The 13,376-nt window shown below is 44.3% G+C and overlaps 1 protein-coding gene across 2 annotated transcripts in view; it reads right to left on the minus strand.

Moving 5' to 3' along the window:
* Positions 1-13,376, minus strand: part of LOC143298195 (uncharacterized) — a 40,237-nt gene that overhangs the window by 21,268 nt on the left and 5,593 nt on the right. For both annotated transcript variants that reach the window (XM_076610961.1, XM_076610960.1), the window contains exons 3-7: positions 10,572-10,654; positions 9,563-9,682; positions 6,384-7,701; positions 5,144-5,378; positions 377-474 (exon numbers count right to left, since the gene is read on the minus strand). In XM_076610961.1, coding sequence (XP_076467076.1) covers positions 377-474; positions 5,144-5,378; positions 6,384-7,701; positions 9,563-9,682; positions 10,572-10,654 — 1,854 coding nt within the window. The remainder of the gene's footprint in view (positions 1-376; positions 475-5,143; positions 5,379-6,383; positions 7,702-9,562; positions 9,683-10,571; positions 10,655-13,376) is intronic.

Consider the following 13,376-nt stretch of genomic DNA (forward strand, 5'->3'; position numbering starts at 1 on the left):
ATAAGCATCTTGCGTCTTGTGATGAAGCCATCCCGGTTCGTCTGTTCCTGATTCTCCTCCTCCTCCTCCTTCTCCTACACCTCCTCAACCTCCTCCTCCTCCTCTACCTCCTCCTCCTCCACCTCCATCTCCTCAACCTTCTCCTCCTCCTCCTCCATCTCCTCTACCTCCTCCTCCACCTCTTCCACCTCCTCCTCCTCCTTCTCCTCCATCTCCTCTTCCTCCTTCTCCTCCACCTCCTCCTACTCCACCTCCTCCTCCTCCTCCTCCTCCTCCTTCTTCTTCTTCTTCTTCTTCTTCTTCTTCTTCTTCTTCTCCTTATCATCATCATCATCATCATCATCATTGATATTATTATTATGATCAAACGGCTTACCATACAGAGGACCAGGCTTAGAAACCGAATCCACCAGCTCGTTTTTGTTGAAGGTGTAGCAGTTCCCGAAATAGTGACTGTAAAATCTGGTAAAGTTTCTGGAATAAAGTTATTATCATTATCATTATTAGCAGCAGCAACAGCAACAACAACATCAACAACAACAAAACTACCAATCACAGTAGCAGAAATAGCAACAGCAACAACAGCAGTAGCTCCTGCTGCTGCGCCAGTAATCATCATCATTATCATTCTCACAACCATCTTGATCATCAGTAATATGGTAGTGACAGCGATGTCGTCGCCATCGATATCAATGCATGTATCACATAAAAAAAATAGGAGAAAGAAAGAAAGAAAAGTTACACTACGGGAAGAATTAACATTTTCACTGCCAAACTCGCATTTATGCAGCAGCTAGGTAGAAGACCCATGTCACTGAAGGGTGACCAGACCATGGGTCTGTTGTCCATGAACCTACTGCTCTTTGTGTTCAGTTGTAGGATAGGTCATATCTTCTACACATGACAGGGGAAATCCCCAGCTATTATTGGACACTATATTTTCTGTGTTTATAGCACAAGGGAATTTCGCACTCTAAATTGACTGGCAGTGAAAGGGTTAATTCTTCCGACGTTACTGACACTTAATTACGGGTTATGTACATTATCACCATCATCATCACCAACGTTATCAGTGGTCACACGTTAAAGGGTAAAGGTACCACAGCCTTTCACAACCATTGAGGCAACGAATTCATGTCCACTGTTGTCTAGGGCTCGGCACAGGAAAAGGCGGGGCCCAGTCCTCTCCTTCCGCCGTTCTGAAATCTTCATCACTGACTGCTGACGACTACAGACATTTAGATATTCTTCCCCTAAAGCTTAAACTTGAATACAACAAAGCAGTTTTTATTTTTAAAATCATGTCTAATTATGCTCCATCTTTGAGAGATAGATTTCCCACCACGCTAGTCCGCCAGACCAACAAGATTAAGATCCCCATTCCAAGAGTAGATCTGTTTAAATCCAGTCTCATTTATTCAGGAGGCTGTTTATGGAACAATATTTCATCCAATCTTAATGTTCAGAAAAGCATTCAAGAATTCAAAAAACATTACCATACACACCTTATGGACAATTATGTCAACAATCCTACTTAACTTGACTTTATCTTATTGAATACGCATATATAGTTTAATTGTATGTCTAACGGCTATCGCACTACTTAATGATATACAACCACAATCAGTGTCCTGAATACTTTTTTTTTTCTTCTGGGGGGGGGGGGGGGGCTTGGGAGGGGCTGTGTGTTTTTTTCTTTTGTTTTGTTTCTGTTTTTTTGTTGTTGTTGTTTTTTTGTTTTTTTGTTTGTTGTTTTGTTTTTTGTTTTTTTTTTGTTTTTGTTGTTTTTTTTTTGGGGGGGGTGCATGGTTTGATCTTTTTCCTTCATGATATGATGATGTTTGTATCATGATTATGTAGATGTACATGTTTATTATGTAGATGTTTAAATGTGAATGTGAATGTCATGTCTTTATTTCTTCATCTCTTTGCTACTTTGTGGATGTTTTGATTCATTTTCATTTTCCATTTGCCCTGAGGGCTGGATGAAAAAAAGCACATGTATGCTTATTCCACTTCCCTCAATAAAAAAGTTCGTTCGTTCGTTCGTTCGTTCGTTCGTTCGTTCGTTTTACCCTTCCCAAGCCAGAGTCAGGTGCCTGTACCTATTCACACCAGAGTGAAGTGAGGGAAATCGGAGTAAAGTGTCTCTCTCAGGGGCACACCACCATGCCGAAACGGAGCGCCTCGAACCCTGATCACTGGGGAACCCTGGATCAGAATTCTGTCCAATGTATCACCGATACTATCACGGCGCCTCACGACTCAACTCAACCTCCCTTGGCTGGCACCGAAAGAATCCACTGAACAGATAGATATAGATACGGAGATAGATACACACACACACACACACACACACACACACACACACACACACACACACACACACACACACACGATACACACACACACACACACACACACACACACACACACACACACACACAAACTAACAAACAAACAAACGCCCCACCCTACACGCTCACACACGTACCACATCCCTGCCCCCTAACCACCAAATACACACAGGCGCGCGCGCGCACACACACACACACACACACACACACACACACACACACACACACACACACACACACACGCACGCACGCACGCACGCACGCACGCACACGTGCGGGTTTCCATGTAGGCATATCTTCCTCCACCACCCTTCCCTTTCCACCTTCCCTCACAGTCCCTTCTCCACACACCCCTCCTCCCACCACCACCATACACTCCTCCTCCACCCCCGCTGTTCCAACGGTCAAAGTCGGACACGACAGACTATTTTTCATATATACATTGTATGATAGTCGCGTCCAACTATAACCATCAGAACAGCAGAGGAGCCAACTGCTGTCCCGAATAGTGGAGTGATGGCCTAGAGGTAACGCGTCCTCCTAGGAAGCGAGAGAATGTAAGCGCGCTGGTTCGAATCACGGCTCAACCGCCGAGATTTTCTCCCCCTCATCTAGACCTTGAGTGGTGGTCTGGGCGCTAGTCATTCAGATGAGACGATAAACCGAGGTCCCGTGTGCAGCATGCACTTAGCGCACGTAAAAGAACCCACGGCAACAAAAGGGTTGTTCCTGGCAAAATTCTGAAGAAAAATCCACTTTGATAGGAAAAGCAAATAAAACTACACGCAGGAAAAAATACAAAAAAATGGGTGTCGCTGTAGTGTAGCGACGCACTCTCCCTGGGGAGAGCAGCCCGAATTTCACACAGAGAAATCTGCTGTGATAAAAAGAAATACAAATACAAAATACAAAATACAAATTATCTGGACTAGAATTGGATAATAGTGGAGAGTGTCATTCTTGCCCAAGTTGCATCCCCACTCCGAGGGGGTTTTTTAGGACAGTCGGCGTTGGGATGGTTCCCAAAAGACCAACAGCCCCCGAGTCTGCAGCACTAAGACCCAGTGCAATTCTGCCTCCTTGTATCAGAGTCATAGTCCTTTACAAAAAACTAAGCTGTAAATGACTTCCCATTACAGTGGAAAAACCATTGATCATACAGCTCTCACTTTGCTTTTAGCCCAACTGTAAGCTGATGTCAATGTGTGATCACTATGGTCATATGTGCTTCTGACACAACAAAAGGAGAATCTCCACATATAATAGCAGCATCTGTCAGAATTGAATTAGAAGAAAATTTTGATTATCATTTAAAAGTTTACACTGATGGCTCGGTCCTGGATGATAGCAGTGCAGGATCTGCTTTTGTCATTCCTGACCTAAAAACAGAAAATCATAATATTTAGGTAAGGGACATTCAATTTTTACAGCTGAATTGGGTGGCCATCCTTATGGCTTAAATCATCTTGTTGATATACCAATCATAATAAGTAATATCCTATTTTGTGTTGATTCTCAATCTGTCTTAAAAGGTTTGCCTCCTTTTTGAGAATAATCAAAGAGAGATTTATTTTTTGAAAATTAGGTATTTATTGCACTCCCTATTTGTGAAGGGTACAATGTGATTTTTGTTGGATACCATCCCCACCTGGATTCCGTTATAACGACCAAGCAGATAGGGCAGCAAAAAGGGGAGCAAAAAATCATATAAGATAGTATAAAAGTATATTGCCCATTGTCATACAAGGAAATAAGCAATATACCTAGAAAAGAGACTTTTATAGGTGCTTGAATTCAAGTCTAAAACTCGTCAGTTGACTCTCTCAGACTTTGGTCCGATTCGCAGACCAATTCTGAGCTTAGCTCTCAGACTATTATCAAATTCATTACGGACCAAGTATTGTTTTAATGTCAAGTGTATATGCTTCTTAATAACCTGACAATTGAGCATATAATTTTTCACTGTAGCTTGATGAAGCCATTTTGTACACGAAAGTGTGTCTTCACATGTGACTTGAGAACGTTGATGTTTTTGACTTTTTGCATTCATTATCAGTTGTTTCGCTTGTCAGTTTACGACTTCTCTTTTACGAAGTCCTTTAAGTAATTTCCTGTAACTGTATTTAGAGGGGTTTTTTTTTGTTTGTTTGTTTGTTTTGTTTTTCTTTCAAATTTCACCCTCATTTTTACCCTCATTTGCCCGAGTTTCCCCAAACCCCTCCATTCATCCACATCTCCACCCCTTCAAACAGATAATACTCAGATGTATTCATAAATACTTTTACAAAATGTCTTCAATCACCGATATGTGTGACGGGACATTAAACAAAAAATTCCTTCCTTCACTATGGTCATTACCATTAACTATGATGAGCGCCCAATGGCAGAAGTCAGTAGGCTCTACCCAGGCAGGCAAGCAGTTGTGTAAATGACCCCGAGTTTGTAAAGCGTTTAGAGCTTGGTCTCCGACCGAGATAGGCGCTATATAAATATCCATATCAATCAATCTATCAATAATAATAATAATAATGGTATTTATATAGTGCTGAATCTTGTGCAGAGACAAATCAAAGCGCTTTCGCACCAGTCATTCACACGCATGCATAACTCTAAAACTGTAGAAACTAAAGACAAGGAAGAGGCAGGCAAGGGAGGCTATTTTGGGAAGAGGTGGGTTTTAAGGCCAGACTTGAAAGAGCTGAGTGTGGAGACTTGAAGTTCATTCCAATTGAACAAGGTCCAGAGACAGAGAAAGAACAGCGGCCAACAATCGAACTTCCACCTACTTGTAAGAACAGCTGCTCCAAGTCTGGTACTGACAGTCCAACAGCATCTTCCGCAGCTGGTGGCCGAACATGAAACGATGACGAGGCTTGAGTTTGTCCATGAAGCTTCGGATGCTGGCCTTGCTCTCCTCGCTCTGCTCGATCATCTCTGCCTGGGGCGGGACTTTCTCTGGGACCGATTCCCAGTGGTATTCCGCGTAGTCACTCGCGTAGTCGGGGTCCTCCACGCTCTTTTCTTTTTGAGGAGTAAGAAGGGCAAGTAAGGAAGGACATGGGTGGATGAGAGAACGTGCTGGGGTGTTGATGTTGTTGTTGTTGTTGTTGTTAGGAATGATGTTCGGGGGTAGTGGCGGTGTTTGGGTGGTAGTGGTGGTGGATGGATGGTGGTGATGGTGGTGGTTGGGTGGAGGTTGTGGGAGTGGTGGTGGTGGTTGTAAGAGCGGTACGGGTGGTGTGTTGTGGTGGTGTTATATGGTGGTGGTGGTAAGTTTCACAGGTGGTGATGGTGGTGGTGGTGTTGTGTGGTGGTGGTGGTGGTAAGAGTGGTACGGGTGGTGATGGTGGTGGTGGTAATGTGGTGGTGGTGGTGGTAAGAGTGGTACATGTGGTGGTGGTAAGAGTGGTACAGGTGGTGATGGTGGTGGTGGTGGTAAGGGTGGTACCTGTGGTGGTGGTAAGAGTGGTGTACAGGTGGTGATGGTGGTAGTGGTGGTGGTGGCAAGAGTGGTACGGGTGGAGATGGTGGTGGTGGTAGTGTGGTGGTGGTGGTGGCGGTAATTGTGCTACGGGTGGTGATGGTGGTGGTGATGGTGGTGGTGGTGGTGGTGGTGGAAGTGGTGTGGGTGTAAGATGCTGAGGAATGGATGGGTGCGTGCGAGACTTCAGTACTGGATCAGAAGAAGATGATGGTGAATATGTATACGAATGTGGGTGGCATGATTATTGCCGACACATGCGTATTGATACATAGATACATATTTGCACACACACACACACACACACACACACACACACACACACACACACACACACACACACACAAACAAACAAACAAACAAACAATTGAATCAGATTACATTACATAGAATAGAATAAAATAGAATTACACTACACATCATTACACACACGCGCTCTCACACGCACACACACACACACACACACACACACACACACACACACACACACACACACACACACACACACACACACACACACTAAAAAATTTTAAAAAAAACAATACCCGAAGACTGAGACGTTGAGGCCTCTGTCGTGGTACTAGAACTTGACAAGTCGGTAGACGTTGATGTGGTGTATTCAGTTGTGGTGGACGAAGACGAAACTGAATCAGTAGCCGTCGATGTGATATAATCAGTTGATGTGGACGCAGACGAAAACGTCGTTGAAGCGACAGAAGAAGACGACGACGACGCATTCGTGACAGTCGACGGAGAAGATGCCTCTGAGGTTGTGTCCAACACCGTGGTTGATGACGCGCCAGTCGCTGACTCAGTTGACGACGACAACGACGACGACGTCGACGACGACGATATTGTTGGTGATGGTGATGTCGACGAAGATACAAAGGAATCCGCCACATCCCGGGCGTGTCGAGACTTTGAGACACCAGAGGACGAGGACGAAGACGAGGACGAGGACGAGGACCTAGAACTGTGGGCCGAGGCTGAAAAGCTTCCAGCCGACACACTGAACCCCGGGGCTCGTGGAGGGCTTGCCGGAGGTAGATTGCCGCTTGATGACGGCGGCTGTGGCAGCGGAGATGACTTTGGCTCCCGTGGAAAGCTGGCGTTGGCGTTGGGCCCTGATGGCGGTTCGGGTGGCTGCGGGGGTGAGCCGGCGTTGACGGTGGAGGATGCACTGAGGGCGTCGCTGGTGGGGTCGGAGGAGGAGGAAGAGGAGGGGGAGGAGGAGTTCGGGGTGGACTGGTTCGCTGGCGGGTGGGTCGTTTCTGGCTCGGGTGGATCTCCTCCCCCCTGTGGGAAGTTGAAAGTGAATACCGAGACTGGCATTCCTGTTGGTACGTTCACGGATCCCGTTGGTGGCTGGGGTACGTTTCTGGATCCTGTTGGAGGTTGTGGTACGTTTGCGGATCCTTGTGATGGTAACCTTGCGGATCCTGTTGGTGGCAGTGATGGTGGTGGTACGTCTACAGATCCTGGTAGTGGTGGCTGGGGTAAGTTGACGGATCCTCTTGTCGGTGGTGCTGGTAAGTTTACGGATCCTATTGGTGGTAGTGGTACGTTTACAGATCCTGTTGGCGGTAGTGGTGGTGGTACGTTAACAGATCCTATTGTTGGTAGTGGTGGCTGGGGTAAGTTGACGGATCCTCTTGTTGGTGGCGTTGGTATGTCTACAGATCCTGTTGGTGGTAGTGGTGGTAGTGGTGTGTTTACAGATCCTGTTGGCGGTAGTGGTGGTAGTGGTATGTCTACAGATCCTGTTGGCGGTAGTGGTGGTGGCTTGAGGTGGGATCCTGTTGGTAGCGTCGGTAATGGTGGAGGCAGAGGTGGTAAGGTAGAAAAGAAGTCAAAGTCATAGTCCTGGGAGGGAGAGTATGCGAGGGACATTGCTTTATACGTATTTTCATACATGCATACATACATACATGCATACATACATACATATTAACTAATAGATAGATAGATAGACAGATAAAAAGGGAAAAAATAAATATAGCGTGGGCATTCATGAGAGATATTTAAGCACCCCCCCCCCCCACCCCCCCACACACACACACACACACACACACACGCACAGTCCTAACCCCTCCCCCCCCCTCTCTCTCTCTCTCCCTGTTACTGACTCTCCTTCCCCCCACCAACGCCTCCCCATCTCTATCTCCCTCCCTCCTTCCTTGCCTCCCCCCTCTCTCTTTTCCTCACTTCTTCCCTCCTTCACCCCAGTCTCTCTCACTCCCTCTCTCTATATATATATTTCCCTCTCTCTCTCTCTCTCTCTCTCTCTCTCTCTCTCTCTCCCTCACTTCTCTCTCTCTCTCTCTTTTCCTCACTTCTTCCCTCCTTCACCCCAGTCTCTCTCACTCCCTCTCTCTCTATATATATTTCCCTCTCTCTCTCTCTCTCTCCCCCTCACTTCTCTCTCTCTCTCTCTCTCTCTCTCTCTCTCTTCCTCACTTCTTCCCTCCTTCACCCCAGTCTCTCTCACTCCCTCTCTCTCTCTCTCTATTCCCCCCCCCCCTCTCTCTCTCTCTCTCCCTACCTCTATCTGTCTCTGTCTGTCTGTCTCTCTCCCCCTCCCTCTCTCCCTTCCATTGGGGCTGAGGCCTATATGTGAATAAACCATTCCGTTCCGTTCTCTCTCTCTCATTCGCTCCCTGGTTTATTGAAAATAGTGAGAGTGATAGTTTATGTCTGATGTGTCGCCAGGATTTAGAAAACGAGGATCATTTTTTTTCCCATTCTAAGGAATACAATGTTATCAGAAAATAATTACACATCCTTTACACGTCTGTTTGCATTAAGACATGATCTAGAGGCTATTCTTTCATCAAATAATGAAGACATTCTATTTTCACTCGACAAATTTATTGTATAGGCATATAACATTAGACAGAAAAGATTAGCCGAAAGATAGTTTTAGCGTGGTAGAAACATAATGTATAATAAAATATAAGACTTTTAACTCCATTTAGATTAGTAAATAACAAAAAAGAAGTTCGGCTGCAAAGTTGGACTATGGTCATATGTTCGAATTATTTAGTATTATGCATGAGTAGTATGGAATATGTTGTTTTAATGTCGTGGGTTTGATCTTGAATGTATGAGTGTTTATGCGTTTATGAATATGTACTTCAGTTGCTTTGTTATTTCCCCTTATTTTTCGTTTTGCTTTTTTCTTTTCGCCGCTTGCTAAAATAAGCTAAACAACCCCCCAACCCCCTAACACCCCCTTGGCACTAGAGCTGTGAAACGCTATTTGCCGATGAAACAAAATTGTCATTGTCATTGTCATTGTTATTGTTATTGTCATTGTTTCACTCGCTTCCTCTGCTCTTCTCTCTACCCCTTTCCCACACTGCACTACGTTTCATTTTCAGTTTCAGTTTCAGTAGCTCAAGGAGGCGTCACTGCGTTCGGACAAATCCATATACGCTACACCACATCTGCCAAGCAGATGCCTGACCAGCGGCGTAGCCCAGCGCGCTTAGTCAGGCCTTGAGAAAAAAAAGGTGAATGAATAATAGATAAGCGTACATAAATAAGTAAATAAATACATAAATAGATAAATAAATAAATAATAATTATAATATGAAAAAAAGGTAGTAATAATAATAATGATGATAATAATAATAATAATAATAATAATAATAATAATAATAATAATAATAATAATAATAATAATAAAATGAATAAATAAATAAATAAGACAACAATGCATTACGTCCTCATCAATGTCCTCAATGGCCTCCTTCAGCTGCTTCAACTCCGCATTCCCAATGTACTGGCTGTACAGCAGCTGGTTCAGGTTGCAGATGGTAACAGCAGGGAAGGGCTGATCGTCCTGGATGCACACATATACAGCAGGGTGTGTGTGTGTGTGTGTGTGTGTGTGTGTGTGTGTGTGTGTGTGTGTGTGTGTGTGTGTGTGTGTGTGTGTGTGTGTGTGTGTGTGTGAAGCATGCAACTCTTTCGGATGGTGTTTAGATATTCACGCCCGCACATTCTTCCCATACAGGAGGCTCTATGCGCATCACACGAAACAATACATAACTATACAATACCGCATAACGGTATACAAGAGCACACATAATGATCATCATCGTCATCATCATCATCTTCTTCTTCTGGTGCTTATACAGCGCAAACTACCCATATAGTAGGCTCTAAGCGCCTCACGTGAAACAATACATAAATATACAATAGCACCTGATGGTGTGAAATAGTACACATAATAATCATCATCAACAATATCATCATCATTATCATCATCATCAGACAGTGTTTATATTGCGCAAAGTTCCCGTACAACAGTGGGTTCTAAGCGCCTTATATGAAACAATTCATAAATATACAAGACATGTGAATGCATGAATGCATGCGTACATTTCACCCAGATGCACGTGTGTGTGTGTGTGTGTGTGTGTGTGTGTGTGTGTGTGTGTGTGTGTGTGTGTGTGTGTGTGTGTGTGTGTGTGTGTGTGCTGTGTGTTGTGTTGTGTTTCTTTCTTCCGTTCTCTCATTCTGTCTTCCTTTCGGATAACGTTTTTTCAAGATCAGTGACTTAAGTAGGTGTCCGTATGTATGTGTGTGCGTGTCTGCCCGTTCGCGCGTGTGTGTATGCGTGTGTGTGTGTGTGTGTGTGTGTGTTCTGTGTGTGTGTGTGTGTGTGTGTGTGTGTGTGTGTGTGTGCGAGAGAGCGTGCGTGCGGATGACTGTACGTGTGTTCTTACCTCAAACTTGACAGTGACCAGAGTGGAGATGGGGTTTGAACTGTAGGTCAGCATGATCAAACCGACGTTGTAAATCGCCCAGCCTGCCACAGACAATACAATACAATACAATACAATACAATACAATACAATACAATACAATCGATTTCAGACTTTTGCTTTTTTTTTTCAAAAATCGATCTTAACGCCTTTACATCTACTGACGAACATGCTTCTCAGTGAATAGCTGTCACCTCACTGAGATAAGATACAGGTTAAAACCAGGATGTCAGTGAATAGCTGTCGCCTTACTGAGATTAGATACAGGTTAAAGCCAGGGTGTCAGTGAATGGCTGTATCCTCACTGAGATAAGACACAGGTCAAAGCCAGGATGTCAGTGGAGGGCTGTCACCTCACTCACATAAGACATAGATTAAAGTCAGGTTGTCGGTGAATGGCTGTCACCTCGCTGAGATAAGACATAGGTTAAAAGTCAGGGTGTCAGTGAAGGGCTGTCACCTTACTGAGATAAAACATAGATTAAAGTCAGGGTGTCAGTGAAGGGCTGTCACCTCACTGAGATAAGACATAGATTAAAGTCAGGGTGTCAGTGAAGGGCTGTCACTTCACTGAGATAAGACACAGCTTAAAGTCAGGTTGTCGGTGAATGGCTGTCACCTCACTGAGATAAGACATAGGTTAAAAGTCAGGGTGTCAGTGAAGGGCTGTCACCTCACTGAGGTAAGACATAGATTAAAGTCAGGGTGTCAGTGAAGGGCTGTCACTTCCCTGAGATAAGACATAGATTAAAGTCAGGGTGTCAGTGAAGGGCTGTCACTTCACTGAGGTAAGACATAGGTTAAAGCAGGGATGTCAGTGAAGGGCTGTGACCTTTCTGAGATAAGACATAGATTAAAGTCAGGATGTCAGTGAAGGGCTGTCACCTCAATGAGGTAAGACATAGGTTAAAGTCAGGGTGTCAGTGAAGGGCTGTCACCTCACTGAGATAAGACATAGATTAAAGTCAGGGTGTCAGTGAAGGGCTGTCACCTTACTGAGATAAGACATATATTAAAGTCAGGATGTCAGTGAAGGGCTGTCACCTCACTGAGATAAGACATAGATTAAAGTCAGGGTGTCAGTGAAGGGCTGTCACTTCACTGAGATAAGACATAAGTTAAAGTCAGGATGTTAGTGAAGGGCTGTCACCTCTCTGAGGTAAGACATAGATTAAAGTCAAGGTGTCGGTGAAGGGCTGTCACCTCACTGAGATAAGACATAAGTTAAAGTCAGGATGTCAGTGAAGGGCTGTCACCTCACTGAGGTAAGACATAGGTTAAAGTCAGAATGTCAGTGAAGGGCTGTCACGTCACTGAGATAAGACATAGATTAAAGGCAGGGTGTCAGTGAAGGGCTGTCACCTTACTGAGGTAAGACATAGATTAAAGTCAGGATGTCAGTGAAGGGCTGTCACCTTACTGAGATAAGACATAGATTAAAGTCAGGGTGTCAGTGAAGGGCTGTCACCTCACTGAGGTAAGACATAGATTAAAGTCAGGGTGTCAGTGAGGGGCTGTCACCTCAATGAGGTAAGACATAGGTTAAAGTCAGGGTGTCAGTGAAGGGCTGTCACCTCACTGAGGTAAGACAGGCCAAAGTCATGGTGTCAGTGAAGGGCTGTCACCTTACTGAGATAAGACATAGATTAAAGTCAGGGTGTCAGTGAAGGGCTGTCACCTTACTGAGGTAAGACATAGGTTAAAGTCGGGGTGTCAGTGAAGGGCTGTCACCTTACTCACATAAGACATAGATTAAAGTCAGGGTGTCAGTGAAGGGCTGTCACCTTACTGAGGTAAAACATAGATTAAAGTCAGGGTGTCAGTGAAGGGCTGTCACCTTACTGAGGAAAGACATAAATTAAAGTCAGGATGTCAGTGAAGGGCTGTCACCTTACTGAGATAAGACATAGATTAAAGTCAGGGTGTCAGTGAAGGGCTGTCACCTTACTGAGATAAGACATAGATTAAAGTCAGGGTGTCAGTGAAGGGCTGTCACCTTACTCACATAAGACATAGATTAAAGTCAGGGTGTCAGTGAAGGGCTGTCACCTTACTGAGATAAGACATTGATTAACGTCAGGGTGTCAGTGAGGGGCTGTCACCTTACTGAGATAAGACATAGATTAAAGTCAGGGTGTCAGTGAAGGGCTGTCACCTTACTCACAGTAAGACATAGATTAAAGTCAGGGTGTCAGTGAAGGGCTGTCACCTTACTCAGATAAGACATTGATTAACGTCAGGGTGTCAGTGAAGGGCTGTCACCTTACTGAGATAAGACATAGATTAAAGTCAGGGTGTCAGTGAAGGGCTGTCACCTCACTGAGATAAGACATAGATTAAAGTCAGGGTGTCAGTGAAGGGCTGTCACCTCACTGAGGTAAGACATAGATTAAAGTCAGGATGTCAGTGAAGGGCTGTCACCTTACAGAGGTAAGACATAGATTAAAGTCAGGATGTCAGTGACCATTCTGTTACTGGACTTCTTCATCTTGAGATATTATGAATAATGATAATGATGATAAAATGTAGGCTTATATAACGCAGTACCCCCATCTCAGATGAGACTCACCGCGCTTTACAATAAATTATACAAATTTAAGACTAAGTGTCGTAAAATATGTACACAGCTTCACATGACATTGGCTAAAATATACATATGTAAGACAAAGTGATAAAAAAAAAAGAATAAATTAAAAAAACGTAAATCAACACAGACGCCATCACAGTCAATGACACAGGTGCAAATTATGCAAAACAAAGCACATC

The sequence above is a fragment of the Babylonia areolata genome, chromosome 23, assembly GCF_041734735.1.
Source record: "Babylonia areolata isolate BAREFJ2019XMU chromosome 23, ASM4173473v1, whole genome shotgun sequence".
Lineage (NCBI taxonomy): Eukaryota > Metazoa > Mollusca > Gastropoda > Neogastropoda > Buccinidae > Babylonia > Babylonia areolata.